This window comes from Lepidochelys olivacea, assembly GCF_965140295.1.
Source record: "Lepidochelys olivacea isolate rLepOli2 genome assembly, chromosome: 1".
Lineage (NCBI taxonomy): Eukaryota > Metazoa > Chordata > Testudines > Cheloniidae > Lepidochelys > Lepidochelys olivacea.
This window is the reverse complement of record NC_140411.1, coordinates 82,641,636-82,656,571: the sequence shown is the minus strand read 5'-3', so window position 1 is coordinate 82,656,571 and position 14,936 is coordinate 82,641,636. Positions and strand designations below refer to the sequence as shown.

General features: G+C 37.7%; 1 protein-coding gene across 1 annotated transcript in view; it reads left to right on the top strand.

Moving 5' to 3' along the window:
* The window catches only part of MYCBP2 (MYC binding protein 2), a 412,169-nt gene that overhangs the window by 120,302 nt on the left and 276,931 nt on the right, over positions 1-14,936 (top strand). The window contains exons 18-21 of the mRNA XM_084646996.1: positions 6,385-6,492; positions 8,336-8,455; positions 10,184-10,265; positions 14,433-14,550. Of these exons, the coding sequence (XP_084503122.1) occupies positions 6,385-6,492; positions 8,336-8,455; positions 10,184-10,265; positions 14,433-14,550 (428 nt within the window). The remainder of the gene's footprint in view (positions 1-6,384; positions 6,493-8,335; positions 8,456-10,183; positions 10,266-14,432; positions 14,551-14,936) is intronic.

The following is a 14,936-nucleotide window of genomic DNA, read 5'->3' as shown; positions in this document are numbered from 1 at the left end:
ATGAGTCAACAGTTCTGGGGTCAACACTTCTCTTGTAGGTGTATCAGAGCCCATGTTTGACCTTAAGGGCATGGGACACGGCCCGGCCCACCATTTGAACAAGCTGCTGTCTGAGGGTTGGGAAATTGCTGTAAATGGATAGAAATGTAGGTGAAGTCTTTTTAGTTTTGTTTTGATTTTCTTCGACTCTTGTAATTTTAAAATGTTTTGTCATAGAGCAATTAGTACATCCATCCCGAATACCTTGGGAATGGACACATTTTATATATTTTTAAAAAGTGTATGTTGTGTGTGTATATATACGAAATCTATATAATTGTGTATACAGATATGCTCATATATACATTTATAAATTTGTATGTGTTTAGTGGAGGGTGTTTTCTGTGTTTGTATATTTTGATTGCTGTCAGTCAAGAAATTCAGATAATTTAGTTTATCATCTGGCATCCTTAGACTTCAGGTTAGACCTGTTGAGCTCTGCGTGACTGAAACTCGGGGCTTGTCTATACTTACTGAGGGATTGATGCGTGGTGATCGATGCATCTACAGTCGATTTAGCAGGTATAGTGAAGAGCCACTAAATCGACCGCAGTCGACATCAGTCTCCCGTCAACTCCTGTACTCCACCGGATCAAGAAGAGTAAGGGGAGTCAACAGGAGAGCATCTCCCGTCAACATAGCATAGTGTGTACCCCGCAGTAAGTAGATCTAAGCTACATCGACTTGAGTTACGCTATTCATGTAACTCAAATTGTGTAACTTAGATTGACTTTTCCCTGTAGTGTAGACAAGGCCTCAGAGTTCCCACATAGTTTATAAGCTTTGCAGGAGTTCAGTTTCAGCATTAAAGAGCTTTACAGCTTACCAAAACTGAAGCTTAAACATTCAGGGACTAGCTGCAATATACTGCTAGTTATCTAATTGGGGAGAGCCAGTAAATTGAAAGTTTACTGGACTGTGTGTGTATATATATATTGTGGTGTGGCTGTATATTTTCATTTCAGCTACATGATTAAAATATCAGTTTGTCATGATGGTCTGTTGGTTTCTTACTATGATGTGTTAGTGGCTATCAGTCATGGTAGATTTGTCGTGCTCAAGCTTTCAGCCTGAGGTCCAAATGTGTTGTTTCAAAATAACTCAGGTGGTCACGATCCATAATTTGGGGGCAGATATTTGAGCTATGCAGCTCAAGTAGCAGTTTAAAAAAAAAAAAAGTTAAATCACCCACAAGTCTCTTGGTGACCACTCTGGCCTGGCAGAAACAGTTGTCTCCTGCTTGTTCATGGTTCAAAGGCTGTCTCAGGAGCAGGGAAGTGACAATTGGATAGAGCATGTTGAGTTTGGACTATCCCCGAGTGGTGTATGGGCCTTTGGTGACTGCAGCTGGCTGGAGCAAATTAGTGCAATCTCTAGATTGCGCTAGCCTTGAAGTAGTAGGTTAATGCAGAGAATCAAGGAGCTATTGATTAATCAAGTGGTTAATTTCTCACTTCTCTTCTCCTGGCTTGCCTTGGTTGGCCATGTTGGTGATGGGAGTCATCCTTCTCTAGATATTCTGTAGTCTCAGGCAGAACCAGTCTTAAATTCTTATCCTGCTCTTCTTGGGATGGACACGTTCTGTCAGGAAAGCAGGCAATGAAGCAGTCAGATATTCTGCCTCCTGTTTTGTGGTGCAGCAGGACACTGTTGAGATTGAGGTGCCTTAGATTATTTTACTTTCACAATTGTTCCACTGATTTTTTTTTAAGTTCATGTTTGGTGGTGTTGTAATATTTATTACTTAAAAGAAGCCTAGGATTTTCAGCCAGTCTCTTTTCCGCTCAAAGATTCTTCTATTATTGCTCAAAAGAGTGAGAAAAGAGGCTTATTTAAATTTACCATTCCTAAAAAGGAATTAAATTTATAGAATTCAGTGTGTTATAAGATATGGTAAGAGTAAATGCTCCTCATTTACTTTTTAGTTTAGTTCATAGCATTCTCAGTTTGATGCAGGAACCCTTAGATTACCCTCACTGTGATATAAAATTGGTGATTTAGACCTTGGTGTGCTTGTTTTCTTCCCATATTAAAAGAAGTCTGTAATCTTAGTGGTAACTGTCCTAAAGTGAGACCAAAAAAAATCTGGAAATTGGTTGCATCACACTTTTAGCCAAAGCTGCTGGACATTGAGACAGCATAATCTGGCACTGTCTGTGCCAGGTAGTTAGTTAGAGAGACCGGGTGGATGAAGTAATATCTTTTATAGGACTAGCTTCTGCTGGTGTAAGAGAAAGCTTTCAAGATTACATAGAGTTCTTCTCCAGGTCTTGAAGAAGAGCTCTGTGTAAGCTTGAAAGCTTGTCTCTTACACCATCAGAAGTTCGTACAAGAAAAGACCTTACCTCACCTGCTTTGTCTCTCTAATATCTTGAGGCCAGCACGGCTACAACACTGCATAAAACAATGGATGGCTAATGGTTTTCTAATATGTAATCAAGTAACATACTTAACCACTTACTGCTGAACTTTTAAAAACTATTTTTAATATGGCTAATACTTCAGCTTTTTAAATGGTAGTAATACCACAATAAAAATGTGTATTTTTGAAGAAAAAAATCACACAGTAATTGCAGCTGGATTATTACAGGTTAAATTATTTAAATCTATTTAACATTTATCCAAGATTTCACTTTGTTGACCTTTCCTTGAAATAAAGTTACCAATAGTACTGCTTATTACATGTCACTGAATAACCATCTTAATTTCCAGCAAAATGTTATTCAAAGTGTTACTTTTTCATTAAACATTTGATGAAGTTAACTTTATAGTTACATAAGTTAAATGCATTATCTTGGTGATTCCAGGATCTACTGTTGTACTTTTTTCATAGTATATTATGTGTTTCCAGTATCTAGTATTGCACTTTTTTTCATAGTATGTGAAGGATCTTGTATTTACAAACCAAACCAAACCCACCTAACTGTTACATAATTTACTTTTGATAGATCAAGACAAAACTGAGTTCTTTGCCTCTTCACTCTGATGTTTACTTAAAGCAAATATATTTCCTTGACATTTCACTCCCTTTACCTAGTCCATGTGAATTCAAACAGAAACCTCTCACAAACTAACCAGTATAAAACAAACCTGTTAATATATAGTGATATCTTATGAAAAACTCTGAAACACTGGAATCCACTCTTTAATATATATCACAGTAGTATAGATACTCTTGTGGTTTTGGAGGAACTTTATTGCATGCTTCTGCTTATAGATGCTTCAATTTTACAAGAAGTTTATTTGTTGAAATTGCACATGCATGCCATTGAGCCAAAAGCAAATTTTAAAGTTAGATGAAATTCCACTTGAATTATGTGAATTTTTCAAATGTGAAAATAAATAAAACCCCAACTTTTAGATAATTCAGTTACATTTTAAAATGTCTGATTTGCCGTAGACTCTATCCCCAATGAGGGTAGTGTCTGATGTGTTTTAATGTATATTACAGACTATGTGTACTTGTATATGTATACATTACATGTACTAAATTATATTAAAAGAATGTCTTGAGGGCATGATTAACTTAGGAAATGCTTGGGCAACCTTAATTTGGACCCCTTGTGTGTACACATTATGGTATAGTCTTTAGTTACATGATCACATACTAATTTCTTTCTACAGGACCTCTTCATACAGTGAACAGAATATCGGTGCTCACTCATTGAGCAGCTATTTGATATTTAATTTTATCCTCATTGTTCAGTGTGTGGCCACAAGCCTTATTACTCCACACTATTCAAACCATGTTAGGAATACATAATCATACAATCATAAATTTGTAGGACTGGAAGTGCCCTCCAGAGGTCATTTAGTCCAACCACCTGCACTCATGGCAGGACTAAGTATTATCTAGTCTATCCCTGAGAGGTTATTGTCTAACCTGCTTTTAAAAACCTTCAATGATGGAGATTTCCTAACCTCCTTGGGCAATTTATTCCAGTGATTAGCCACCTTGACAGGAAGCTTTTTGTAATGTTCAACCTAACCCATTCTTGCTGCAATTTAAGCCCATTGCTTCTTGTTTTATCCTCAGAAGTTAAAAAGAACAATTTTTCTCCCTCCTCCTTGTAACAACCTTTTATGTACTTGAAAACTGTTATGATGTCCCTTCTGTCTTCTCTTCTCCAGACTAAACAAACCAGTTTTTCCAGTCTTCCCTCAGAGGTCAAGTATTCTAGACCTTTAATTATTTTTGTTGCTCTTGTCTGGACTTTCTCCAATTTCTCCACCTCTTTCCTGAAATGTGGCGCCCAGAACTAGACATAATACTCCAGTTGAGGCCTAATCAGTGCGAGAAGAGTAGAAGAATTACAATCCTGCTAATACACCCAGAATGATGATTGCTGCCTTTTTTTTTTTTTCTTTTTTTGAAATCTTATCCTAAAACAAAAGGTGACCATAATCAGCCATAAGGACTATTCTGGTCTATTCCTGCCTTGAAATAAAAAAGGGTGGCTGTCAGGATGAAATCAAATCATACATTAATACATTTAATACAGAATACATTATTATAACCGTCAATCATTATAACCTCTAATACAAATATAAAATCCTCCTTCTCCTCCCTCCCCATTTCTAGTCTCTTTGCCCTGCTAGACCCAATTTGCCCACCCTGCTCCCCTCATGTTCCTTTTCCCAGTTTCCTCTTCCCTGGCTACTACTCCCTCTGGACTGTTAGATTTGTGATGATGTTGTGAAGATAAAACCTGATGTAATGATAGCTGTATGAGAAGAAAGGGAGAAGAGTGAAAAATATTACCAGAATTGAGTGTTAGGACAGGGAGAGTTTTAGATGCAAAAGAGATTTGGGGATACAGAAGTGTTAAGTTTTTGATATATTGAGTTTGAGCATATGGCAAGACATCCAGGATATGGGAAATAGACTGAACAGAAAGGGAATGGTCCAGTGGAGAATAATATCTGAGTCACTGGGGTAGAGATGTTAGTTAAAGCTATGACAATGGGTATAGATTGTGATAGAAGAGGAAGAGGCAATCTTCTCTGCTACACCAACATAGTGAGATGAATGGATTAGGATGATCATGAAAAACTACCAAAGTGTGACAAAAGGTAGAGGTTGGGAGAAATAGCAGGAGAGTTAAGTGTACAGGGGTTCTGAAATCTGAGGAGAGAACTGATACAAAAAGGTGCAAATGGCCTTGATACAGATAAAACAGATTGTCAGGGGCTAGGCTGTAATAGAAGCCTGGAGATTGTCAGGAAGAGTTGATTAGTATTCTTGATGAGGGCTGGTTTAGTTGAGTGGAGGAAAGAGAATTCAGATGTACACAATGGAACTTATGAATATTTGCACGCATGAAAGAGTGAATGAAATAGTATTCAGGTCAATGAGATTATGCTCTGTTCAAGAAGCTCAAAGGAGGGAAGGGATATGGGTAGTGGACTGTAAACACAGATTCTGACTTCTCTTTTGAGGTCAATGATAAAACTCATTGATTTCAGTGGGAGAAGGATGAGGCCCTACATTTGAATGTCTCTGGTTACAAAGAATACATGGTGGAAAATAACACGTGATATACAAGCGAAATTTCATACAGAATTATTTTAAAAGTTTTACGTAATGCAGCTACAAGACATTTTAATATATCTTATCACATTTTTGGAGAGAGTATCTCAACAAAAATTGTAGTCCTGGGATCTTTAAAATAATAAAATAAAATATATTCAAGTGTAAATGTGTTCTCCAAATTATGTCCTTTACAAGAAAAGTTTAAAAAATAATTTTAGATTTGAAGCATTCCGTTGTAAATATGTCAATATAATAAACCACCAAAGTGCATAGTTTTATATAACAGCTTCCCCACAAAGAATGTCTCTAGGTAGTTGATAATTTGATGGACATTATTTCTGAATTTCAAATTTAGGAAATGTGACCAACCATATAATTTTCTCTGTTTTAGTGTTGATATGGTGATATTTTAATATTTTGTGCCAAATGAATACTTTGCAGTATAATAGAATAGCCTACAATGTATAGTATATAAAATTTCTTTAGCTGTAAGACAGAATGTTAACTATTTAGGGCCAAATTCTTCTCCAGCTTACAACTCGTGTAGTCCTATGGGCTTTAGTAAGGTTCCATGTTTCTAAAGCAAGGTAAAAATCTGTATCTTATGTGAGAAAATTACTGCATCTTTGAATAATATTTTGGTCTTGTCTTCAAGAATTATCAAATTAACTTATTTTTGACCTTGTAACGCACAAGAGCAATGTAGAATTAGAATCATTTTTTCACACTTCTAATTTGAATTATTTTTTGTTTGAACACACTGTTTCCATTTTGTGAGCTTTCCTATGCATGTGCAAAATGTTTCTCCTCAGGCCCCCTTGTATTTCCTGGTCCTATTTTTATGAATCATCGAGAGCAGGCTCTAGCCAGAATCAGACCCCATCCAGCACAGCTAAAGCATAAGCGGGACAAGCACAAAGGTATTTGGTCTTCCTTATTGACTAGGAGGGACATATGCCCATCCTCCGAGTCATTTCTTCCATCCACTGAATCTTTGTTTTCAGAGAAATGCACAAAAATTATTCTGCTCTTTTCTTGTTAATCTTCTGTAACCTGAGGAGAAAAACACATTTTATATGTTTGTTTAATTTAAAAGTATGTATGTTTGACACCCTACATCATCTTTGTTTTTTCTTTTTTCTTTGATAAAGTATGTCATTTTATTTTTCTGTGTCTTTTCTAATTTGTTTAAATAAAACTAAAGAAATTTATACAACTTTCTAATTTTTTCATTGGTACAGGTAATTCAAGTCTGGAATATGCATTGTAATTTCATTTACTTGTCTTAATTTTATGATCTTGTACAATGCGTATCTGTTGCAGTTGCTAAAATATTGTTTATATTGCAGATTCATTAATTCAAGGCTTCTCTTTGATTTTCTGTAGGTTTACCATCTATAAGTAAGCCTTTTTTGATACTTCTGGTTTACAAATGTTAATTACTCAGTAAAAAATTACATTTGGATAACAGAAGACTTATGTCAAACGTATTGACACGTATGCTTTCAAAGCTTGCTGCAAGTAGTTGGTTTCCATCAACTTTTGGTAATAAAGCAGTGGTCATTGTAATCCTAAAATGGATGGGGCAATTTCCTCACTCACTTTGTGAATTTTGTCTTTCTTTTCGATACTTGTTCCTGTCAAACAAAGTTCTGTGGCTTTTTAAGGTCTTCATGGCAAAACAGTATCTACAAGTGTTTACTGACCTTTTGTAGTAGTAGCAGCAGCAGGATGCTCTGGTGCCATTGTGGCCAGCAACAGTGGCAAGACTGGCAAATTAAAGGATAGTAACTATACTCTCACTCTTTCCATGGAGCTTTCCCAACCAGCTTTCTTCACTTCACCAGCTGGTGTAATGACCAGGAGCTTGCTGCCTGGTCTTCTGTTTTGCTAGCTTCCTGCCTGTATTATGCAAGCTCCTTCCCTCATTTCTATTGCAAATATAACTTCATTGCCAGTCTGTTTTACAGTATTCTAAAATGACACCCTAATTTATAGAAAAGGTATTTTAGTTAATTTCCAGAAGTTTACAAAGATATTCTATTTATTTTGTCATCTCTAAGTCTGTACATGGTACCTAGTGCAACCTGTCTTTACATGGAAAGCAGTAGTGCTAATTTTTTTTAAAAAACCCACTAAAATAGATTCTGAAAAATGTATCTTAAACAAATTTCAATGGGTTTTGTGACAAAGGGTTTACTAGCACTTGTTTGGGATGAAATGCATTTATGGTTTTGTAAAACAGAAGTAACATGGCCAACTCAAACTCATAAAAAATCTCTCTCACACACATACACACCATTGTGTTTGTATAAAAAGGAGTAGATAGTGGAATGGCTAATTTATTTGTAAATTGACAGCACTATATGCGCAACTGTTGTAGTTTTCTTAAAGAAGTGGAGGTACAGTTCAATTTTCATGCAACAAGTCTGTGTATTTAACACCCATACATTATATTAGTTCCTGTTTTGCTGAGTTAAATTAACTTGTTCATTCTGCAGAAGTTATTAACTAGTTTTTTCCCAGTTCAGAACCGTGTCCATTTGCAGATTCTGTTTGCAAATAGAATTTGTGTATCATATCTCAAAATCTGCTTTATTACCAGTATATGCATTTTGACCTCTTTAATCTGCTGTACTGCAGGTTGTTCTTGCTGTTACCTTGTTCATACGTTTTCGTTTCCCACCCTTGCTCATTGTTCATTATTCTTAAATTTGCTTCTTGAAAAGAATCGGAATATAACTATGAATTATATGTTTGTAGACGGAAGTGGAGAAAGGGGTGAGAAGGATGCCAGCAAAATCACAACGTATCCTCCAGGAGCTGTCCATTTTGACTGTGAACTCCGGGCAGTACAAGTCAGTTGTGGGTTTCACCATTCAGGTACAAAGCTACAGCTTTTATCTAATGTGTGCACTTGTTGAAAAAATTATGTGATCATGTGCCCTTCCACTCATATAACTACCATGAACTGCCTCCTTTAAGGAAAGGTGGTGTTAATCCTTACCCAAGTAAGTTTCAAATCATTGGTATTTTTGGGGTACAGTAGAACCTCAGAGTTATGAATACCCCGGGAATGGAGGTTGTTCGTAATTCTTAAATTGTCCGTAACTCTGAACAAAACGTTATGGTTGTTCTTTCAAAAGTTTACAACTGAACATTGACTTCATACAGATTTGGAACTTTACTATGCAGAAGAAAAATGCTGCTTTTTCTTTCTCTCTTTCTCTCTTTCTCTCTTTCTTGTTTATATTTAATACAGTACTGTACTGTATTTTTTTTCCATCTCTGCTGCTGCCGCCTGATTGTGTACTTCTGTTCCAAATGAGGTGAGTGGTTGACTGGTCAGTTCGTAACTCTGGTATTCATAACTCTGAGGTTCTACTGTAATTCCAGTCTTCAGCATTCTATTGGATATCTTGATTAGCCATCTCTGTGTGGGTGCAAAGGAGTGATTAGGTTGGATTAACATCTGCAGGCAACTTCGGTCCTCTTCACCACTGAAGGAGGGTTAAGAAACCATACAGTGGTTAAGAAACCATCCTCTAGTGCTACTGCACTCCACTCTTCCTGCCAGTTGCCACTCTGAACTGTGCCAGTTGCAGAATTCTGAACTGTGCAGAGGATGGGTATCCCATGTGGCCCACATAAATTCTTAACCTCTGTGTGGTGGAACTGCATCTGCTATGCGTCCATGGGCCCTCAATTCCAGAGTAGGTTCAGAATTTGACCACAAGGCAATATTTATTGTTATAATAATTTTAGTGAGTTTTTGGATTAAGTGTAATTTGGAGTGCCATTGGAACAAATTATAATCCAGCATTATAATTGATTGGAGGCTCCCAAATTATCTCTAGCATGGAAAAAATTGTTTTAAAGTACAGTTATAATCACAAAAGCAACTGTGCAAAAATATTATCCTTGTTTTATTCAAGAAAATTGTTTCATGCTGACAATATGATTGGGCAGGTACTGTATTGTGTGTTGTACAGTGCTAAAGAACTCTTGTGAAGAAACTTAAACACACAGAAACAAGACATATGAGGAACAGATGAATGAGAAATTAGTAGCCTTGAAAAAGTGGATTTTAATGGTAGGATAATATTTTTCCGCAGAAAGATGAAAATCAGTCTGCACAGGTTCTTAGTAGGCAAACAAATGTAATAAATGCTTATGGCAGTCAGTTAACTGGTAATTTAATCCAGCCGTTACTTTTTCTAATTTTGCTCTGATTGCTACTTTTTGTTTTGTTCGAATGAAAATTTGATGATTTTTGTAATTAAACCGTTGAACAAAACATGTTTGACACGGATAGTTCTGTAATCTATTTGTTTAAATTAACAGATGAAAAACGTAATTAGTGTTAAACATTTCAATAGCTTTTTTCTTACCAGGGAAAGGCTTCAGTGGGACTACTCTCAGGTTTAAAGTTAATTGTATGCAAGTCTTTGCAGGATCAAGAACTTAATAAGTTAAAGCCAAAGAGGGTAAAATTATTACCCTATACAAATATTTTTAGTAATATAAAGTACACATCAAATCCAGGCATGTGTGAGGTCCTTCAAATTGTCAGGAAAAAAATATTCTGAAAACAAAACATTTTATTTTTAGTGGTTTTGATGGAGAATGGTGATGTTTACACATTTGGATATGGGCAGCATGGGCAGCTGGGACATGGAGACGTTAATTCCAGGTATGTTGTAAATAGGTTAAAGAACACATTTGTACTATTGAATTTCATTCCATATCTATGAATTGGATTACATATAATGGATATATTCTCCATTACTGAGGAGATGAGGTAGGGAGAATATTCAGGTGTCAAGTGGAGTGCCCCAGGGTTCGGTCCTGGGGCCGGTTTTGTTCAATATCTTCATAAATGATCTGGAGGATGGTGTGGATTGCACTCTCAGCAAATTTGCGGATGATACTAAACTAGGAGGAGTGGTAGATACGCTGGAGGGCAGGGATAGGATACAGAGGGACCTAGGCAAATTGGAGGATTGGGCCAAAAGAACTCTGATGAGGTTCAATAAGGATAAGTGCAGAGTCCTGCACTTAGGACGAAAGAACCCAATGCACCGCTACAGACTAGGGACCGAATGGCTAGGCAGCAGTTCTGCAGAAAAGGACCTAGGGGTGACAGTGGATGAGAAGCTGGATATGAGTCAGCAGTGTGCCCTTGTTGCCAAGAAGGCCAAGAAGGTCTATCGAAATAGACAAGATAGACACAGCGTGGGGGAAAAGATATAACACACAAACAAAGTGAACAATGTGATGGCAGCAAACGTTGTGCTTCACGGTTTGCGGTTTTTTGGATAGGCTTATGAGACGATAAGCTAAATGGAAAACGTTTGCAGGGAAGCTAGGTGAGGGGGACAGGACAGGAGAGGAAGAGGGTAAGAAGAGTATGTATGGTTGTGGAAGCACATATTAAAGTCAGAGACAATTTAGACTACATCCTTGAAGTGCTTTGCCAGTATACAGTAACTCCTCGGTTAACGTAGTTATGTTCCTGAAAAATGCTACTTTAAGTGAAATGATGTTAAGCGACTCCAATTTCCCCATAAGAATTAATGTAAATGAGGGGGTTAGGTTCCAGGGAAATTTTTTTGGTCAGACTAATATATGTATTTATACACACACACACATACACACAGTATAAGTTTTAAACAAGCAATTTAATACTGTACACACCAAGGATGATTGTGAAGCTTGGTTGAGGTGGTGAAGTCAGAGGGTGAGATATTTCCCAGGGAATGCCTTACTGCTAAATGATGAACTAGCACTCGGCTGAGCCCTCATGGGTTATCCCATTGTTATTAATGTAGCCTTAAAGTCTACAAGGCAGCACGAATGGAGGGAGGGGAGACAGCATGGCAGAGAGAGACTGACACACACACCGTGTGAGAGAGAGACGTGCATTGCCCCTTTAAGTACGCTGACCCCACTCTAAGTCTTTTTAAGTAGATCAGCAAGTTGCGACAGGTTTCAGAGTAGCAGTCTGTTTCCGCAAAAAGAAAAGGAGTACTTGTGGCACCTTAGATACTAACACATTTATGTGAGCATAAGCTTTCCAGAGCTACAGCTCACTTCATCGGATGCATGCAGTGGAAAATACAGTTGAGACAGCAGCTCTTGCCAGGAAGCTCCCTCCCTCCTGAGCCCTGTTGTGTCTCCTCCCTTCCCCCCGCTCTGTGGAGATGGGGTGCAGGAGTGGGAGAGATGGGGACACAGTGACAATAACGCCCCTCTTTCCCGCCCAATAACGGCAGTGGGGGGTGGGACAGCTAAGCTGCCTGGCAATTGATAGCCTGCTGGGCAGCTGCCACACAGGGAACTTAAGGAGCGGGGAGTTGATAGGGGGGCTGCCAGTGCACCCTGGTTCCAAGCCCCCACCAGCTAGCTCCAATGGGCTGCTCTTCCTGCAAGCAATGGACAAAGCAGGCGACTGCCAAACCACGTTATAAGGGAGTATTGTGCAACTTTAAACAAGCATGTTCCCTAATTGGTCAGCAACATAATAACAAAACAACATTAACCGGGATGACTTTAATTGAGGGGTTACTGTATTCTACCAGAAAAGTGCTCCTAATGTGGATGCTGCTTATACTGGCAAAACTAGGCTTTTGCTGGTATAGCTTATTCCAGTCCTTCTGAGCCAAATAAGATTAAGTAGCAAAAGTGCAGTAATATAAGTTATCATTTTAAACAAAAGTCTGTAAATAAAGTCAAAGGACTTGTCTACATGTAAAAGTTTTGTGGCACCCCTACGCACTTCTCCCCAGTGTGATCACAGTTATACCAACGTAAAGGCAGTTATAACAGTGCAGTTTATACCAGTTCCAGAACAGAAATAAGCTATGCCAGTATAAGGTGCATTATACCAGCATAACTTAGTCTAAATTAGGGCTCAGCAAAAAAGTCACATCTCTGACAGTTATATCAGTAACATTTTTAAGTGTAGACCAGCCCAAAGTTCTCATAGTAATGCCAAATCTGCCATACTGTCAATGTGTAAGTATATAATATTTTATTCCTCCTTTAATGTTAAAGTGCCTGGTGCTCAAAGGTGCAGAGCACCTCAGGATCGAGCCCTAAATGTGTAATTTAATATATTTACTGTTTGTTTTGTTGTATGTATACCATAAAATATACAGGATTGTGCAGAGATATTGTTCCTATAAGCTCCTCACTTAATTTTCCCTTGTTTTCAGTGTTTCAAATTCTAGCCTTAACATCACATTAACTCACTAAATGCTTTATATTTATATAATAAAACTAAATTTCCCTCATTTTTGTTTCTGATTATCATCAGAATATCTGGTGTTTTAGTACTTTAACTATTTTAGAATGATAACCTTTGTGCAGAGGGAACCATGTCTGTCCAAATGAGCATATTGCTGACCAATAAGAACTGAGTTTTCTACAGCATCTTAAATAATGTAACGTGCCAAAGTACATTTCACTTGTACATTACCGCTTTTACCCTTGGCTTCAGATTTTCTTTCCTTCATTATATATCTTTGTGTATTTTTCCTGTTATATTCAGTGTCCTTCCTTACCTTGTATTCTCTTTATATCTTCTCTCATTTTTTTCATGCCTAATCTATCCATTGTCCTTCCCTCTAGTCATCAGGGATTCTCTACACATGGGTTTCAGAGTAGCAGCCGTGTTAGTCTATATCCGCAAAAAGAACAGAAGTACTTGTGGCACCTTAGAGACTAACAAATTTATTAGAGTATAAGCTTTCGTGGGCTACAGCCCACTTCATCCGATGCATAGAATGGAACATGCACACGCACCTTGGAAGTTACCATACAAACTGTGAGAGGCTAATTAGTTAAGATGAGCTATTATCAGCAGGAGGAAAAGCTTTTGTAGTGATAATTAAGATGGCCCATTTAGACAGTTGACAAGAAGGTGTGAGGATACTTAACATCGGGTTATTCAGAAATAGGTAAAAGAAAAGGAGTACTTGTGGCACCTTAGAGACTAACCAATTTATTTGAGCATGAGCTTTTGTGAGCTACAGCTCACTGTAGCTCACGAAAGCTCATGCTCAAATAAATTGGTTAGTCTCTAAGGTGCCACAAGTACTCCTTTTCTTTTTGCGAATACAGACTAACACGGCTGTTACTCTGAAACCTATCAGAAATAGCTGTTCCACTTTAAATTTAGACCCTACCTTAATCTGAAACAATTTGCAAGTGTAGGCAAGCACTTAGGCCATGATCCAAAGCCCATTGAAGTCAGTGTTGACTTATCAGGCCTTTAACTTGCTCACCTCAGTGTTTTGGGGTTTTTTTTCTTTCTCACCTCTCAATCTCACTGCTTCTTTTCTCATCTATCACTTCAGAGTTTCCCCCCCACTCACCACTACTGTCCTTTCCCTCAGATACACTCACTACTTCCACTCCAATTGCTGAGAGACAGGTAGAGGGACTTTGGTGTTTTTCTTAAACATATCTGTATTTGGGAGGCGCACAGAAGACTTTTCAGGTCTTCTGGTGAGATTATTCTTTCTAGTATCTATGGACTTTTGGGGAAAGAGGGATGGTCTAATGCCTTTCCCTTCATTTGAGAGATGCAGAACCAGGATCTTCTCTCCCCCTCTGCCCCTCCCTAGACAGCTGGGGTAGAGTGTCATCCAGTTGTATTGCCTGCCATGCTTGGGACTGGAATACTAGCCAAATATTCAGTTGCATGGTAATACAACTAGTATTCCAGATAGTGTCTGACAAATGACAATAACAATATTACTTTGTGATCAACTGCACATTTACTAACATTAATACTGCATGTGTTAAATGTTGCATGAAGATGCACTGATACTGGTGTGGTTTTATTTTGACATAGGGGGTGTCCCACTCTGGTGCAGGCATTACCAGGTCCTAGCACACAAGTTACTGCGGGAAGCAACCATACAGCCATTCTCTTAATGGATGGACAGGTCTTCACATTTGGAAGTTTCTCTGTAAGGAAACATTTCTTTTTACTTTTGGAAATAAGTGTACAATATATAGATAAAAAACTAGAGTTACCGTAAATAGTTTTTAGAAAGATTTTTCACAGTTGCACACATTTGCATATACCTAACTTATGTCTGTGTACATTAAGTGTTTGTGTGTCTTTATTTTAAATCTGGTTAGAAAAGCATGAAAACCTGTGAAAATTTCCTGCTGTTCCTTATTTATTAGTAAGTGGGTCCCATATCAAATTTACATGGTTTACAGGGGGAACTGTTTTTTTTTCCCTTCTAATTGGCATTAATGTCAAAACTATCTTCAAACTAACGTGGTGGGATTTCATGGCATCTGTAGAATATTTCTTCTACATGAGAAGATAATGCAGTGAGAAGGT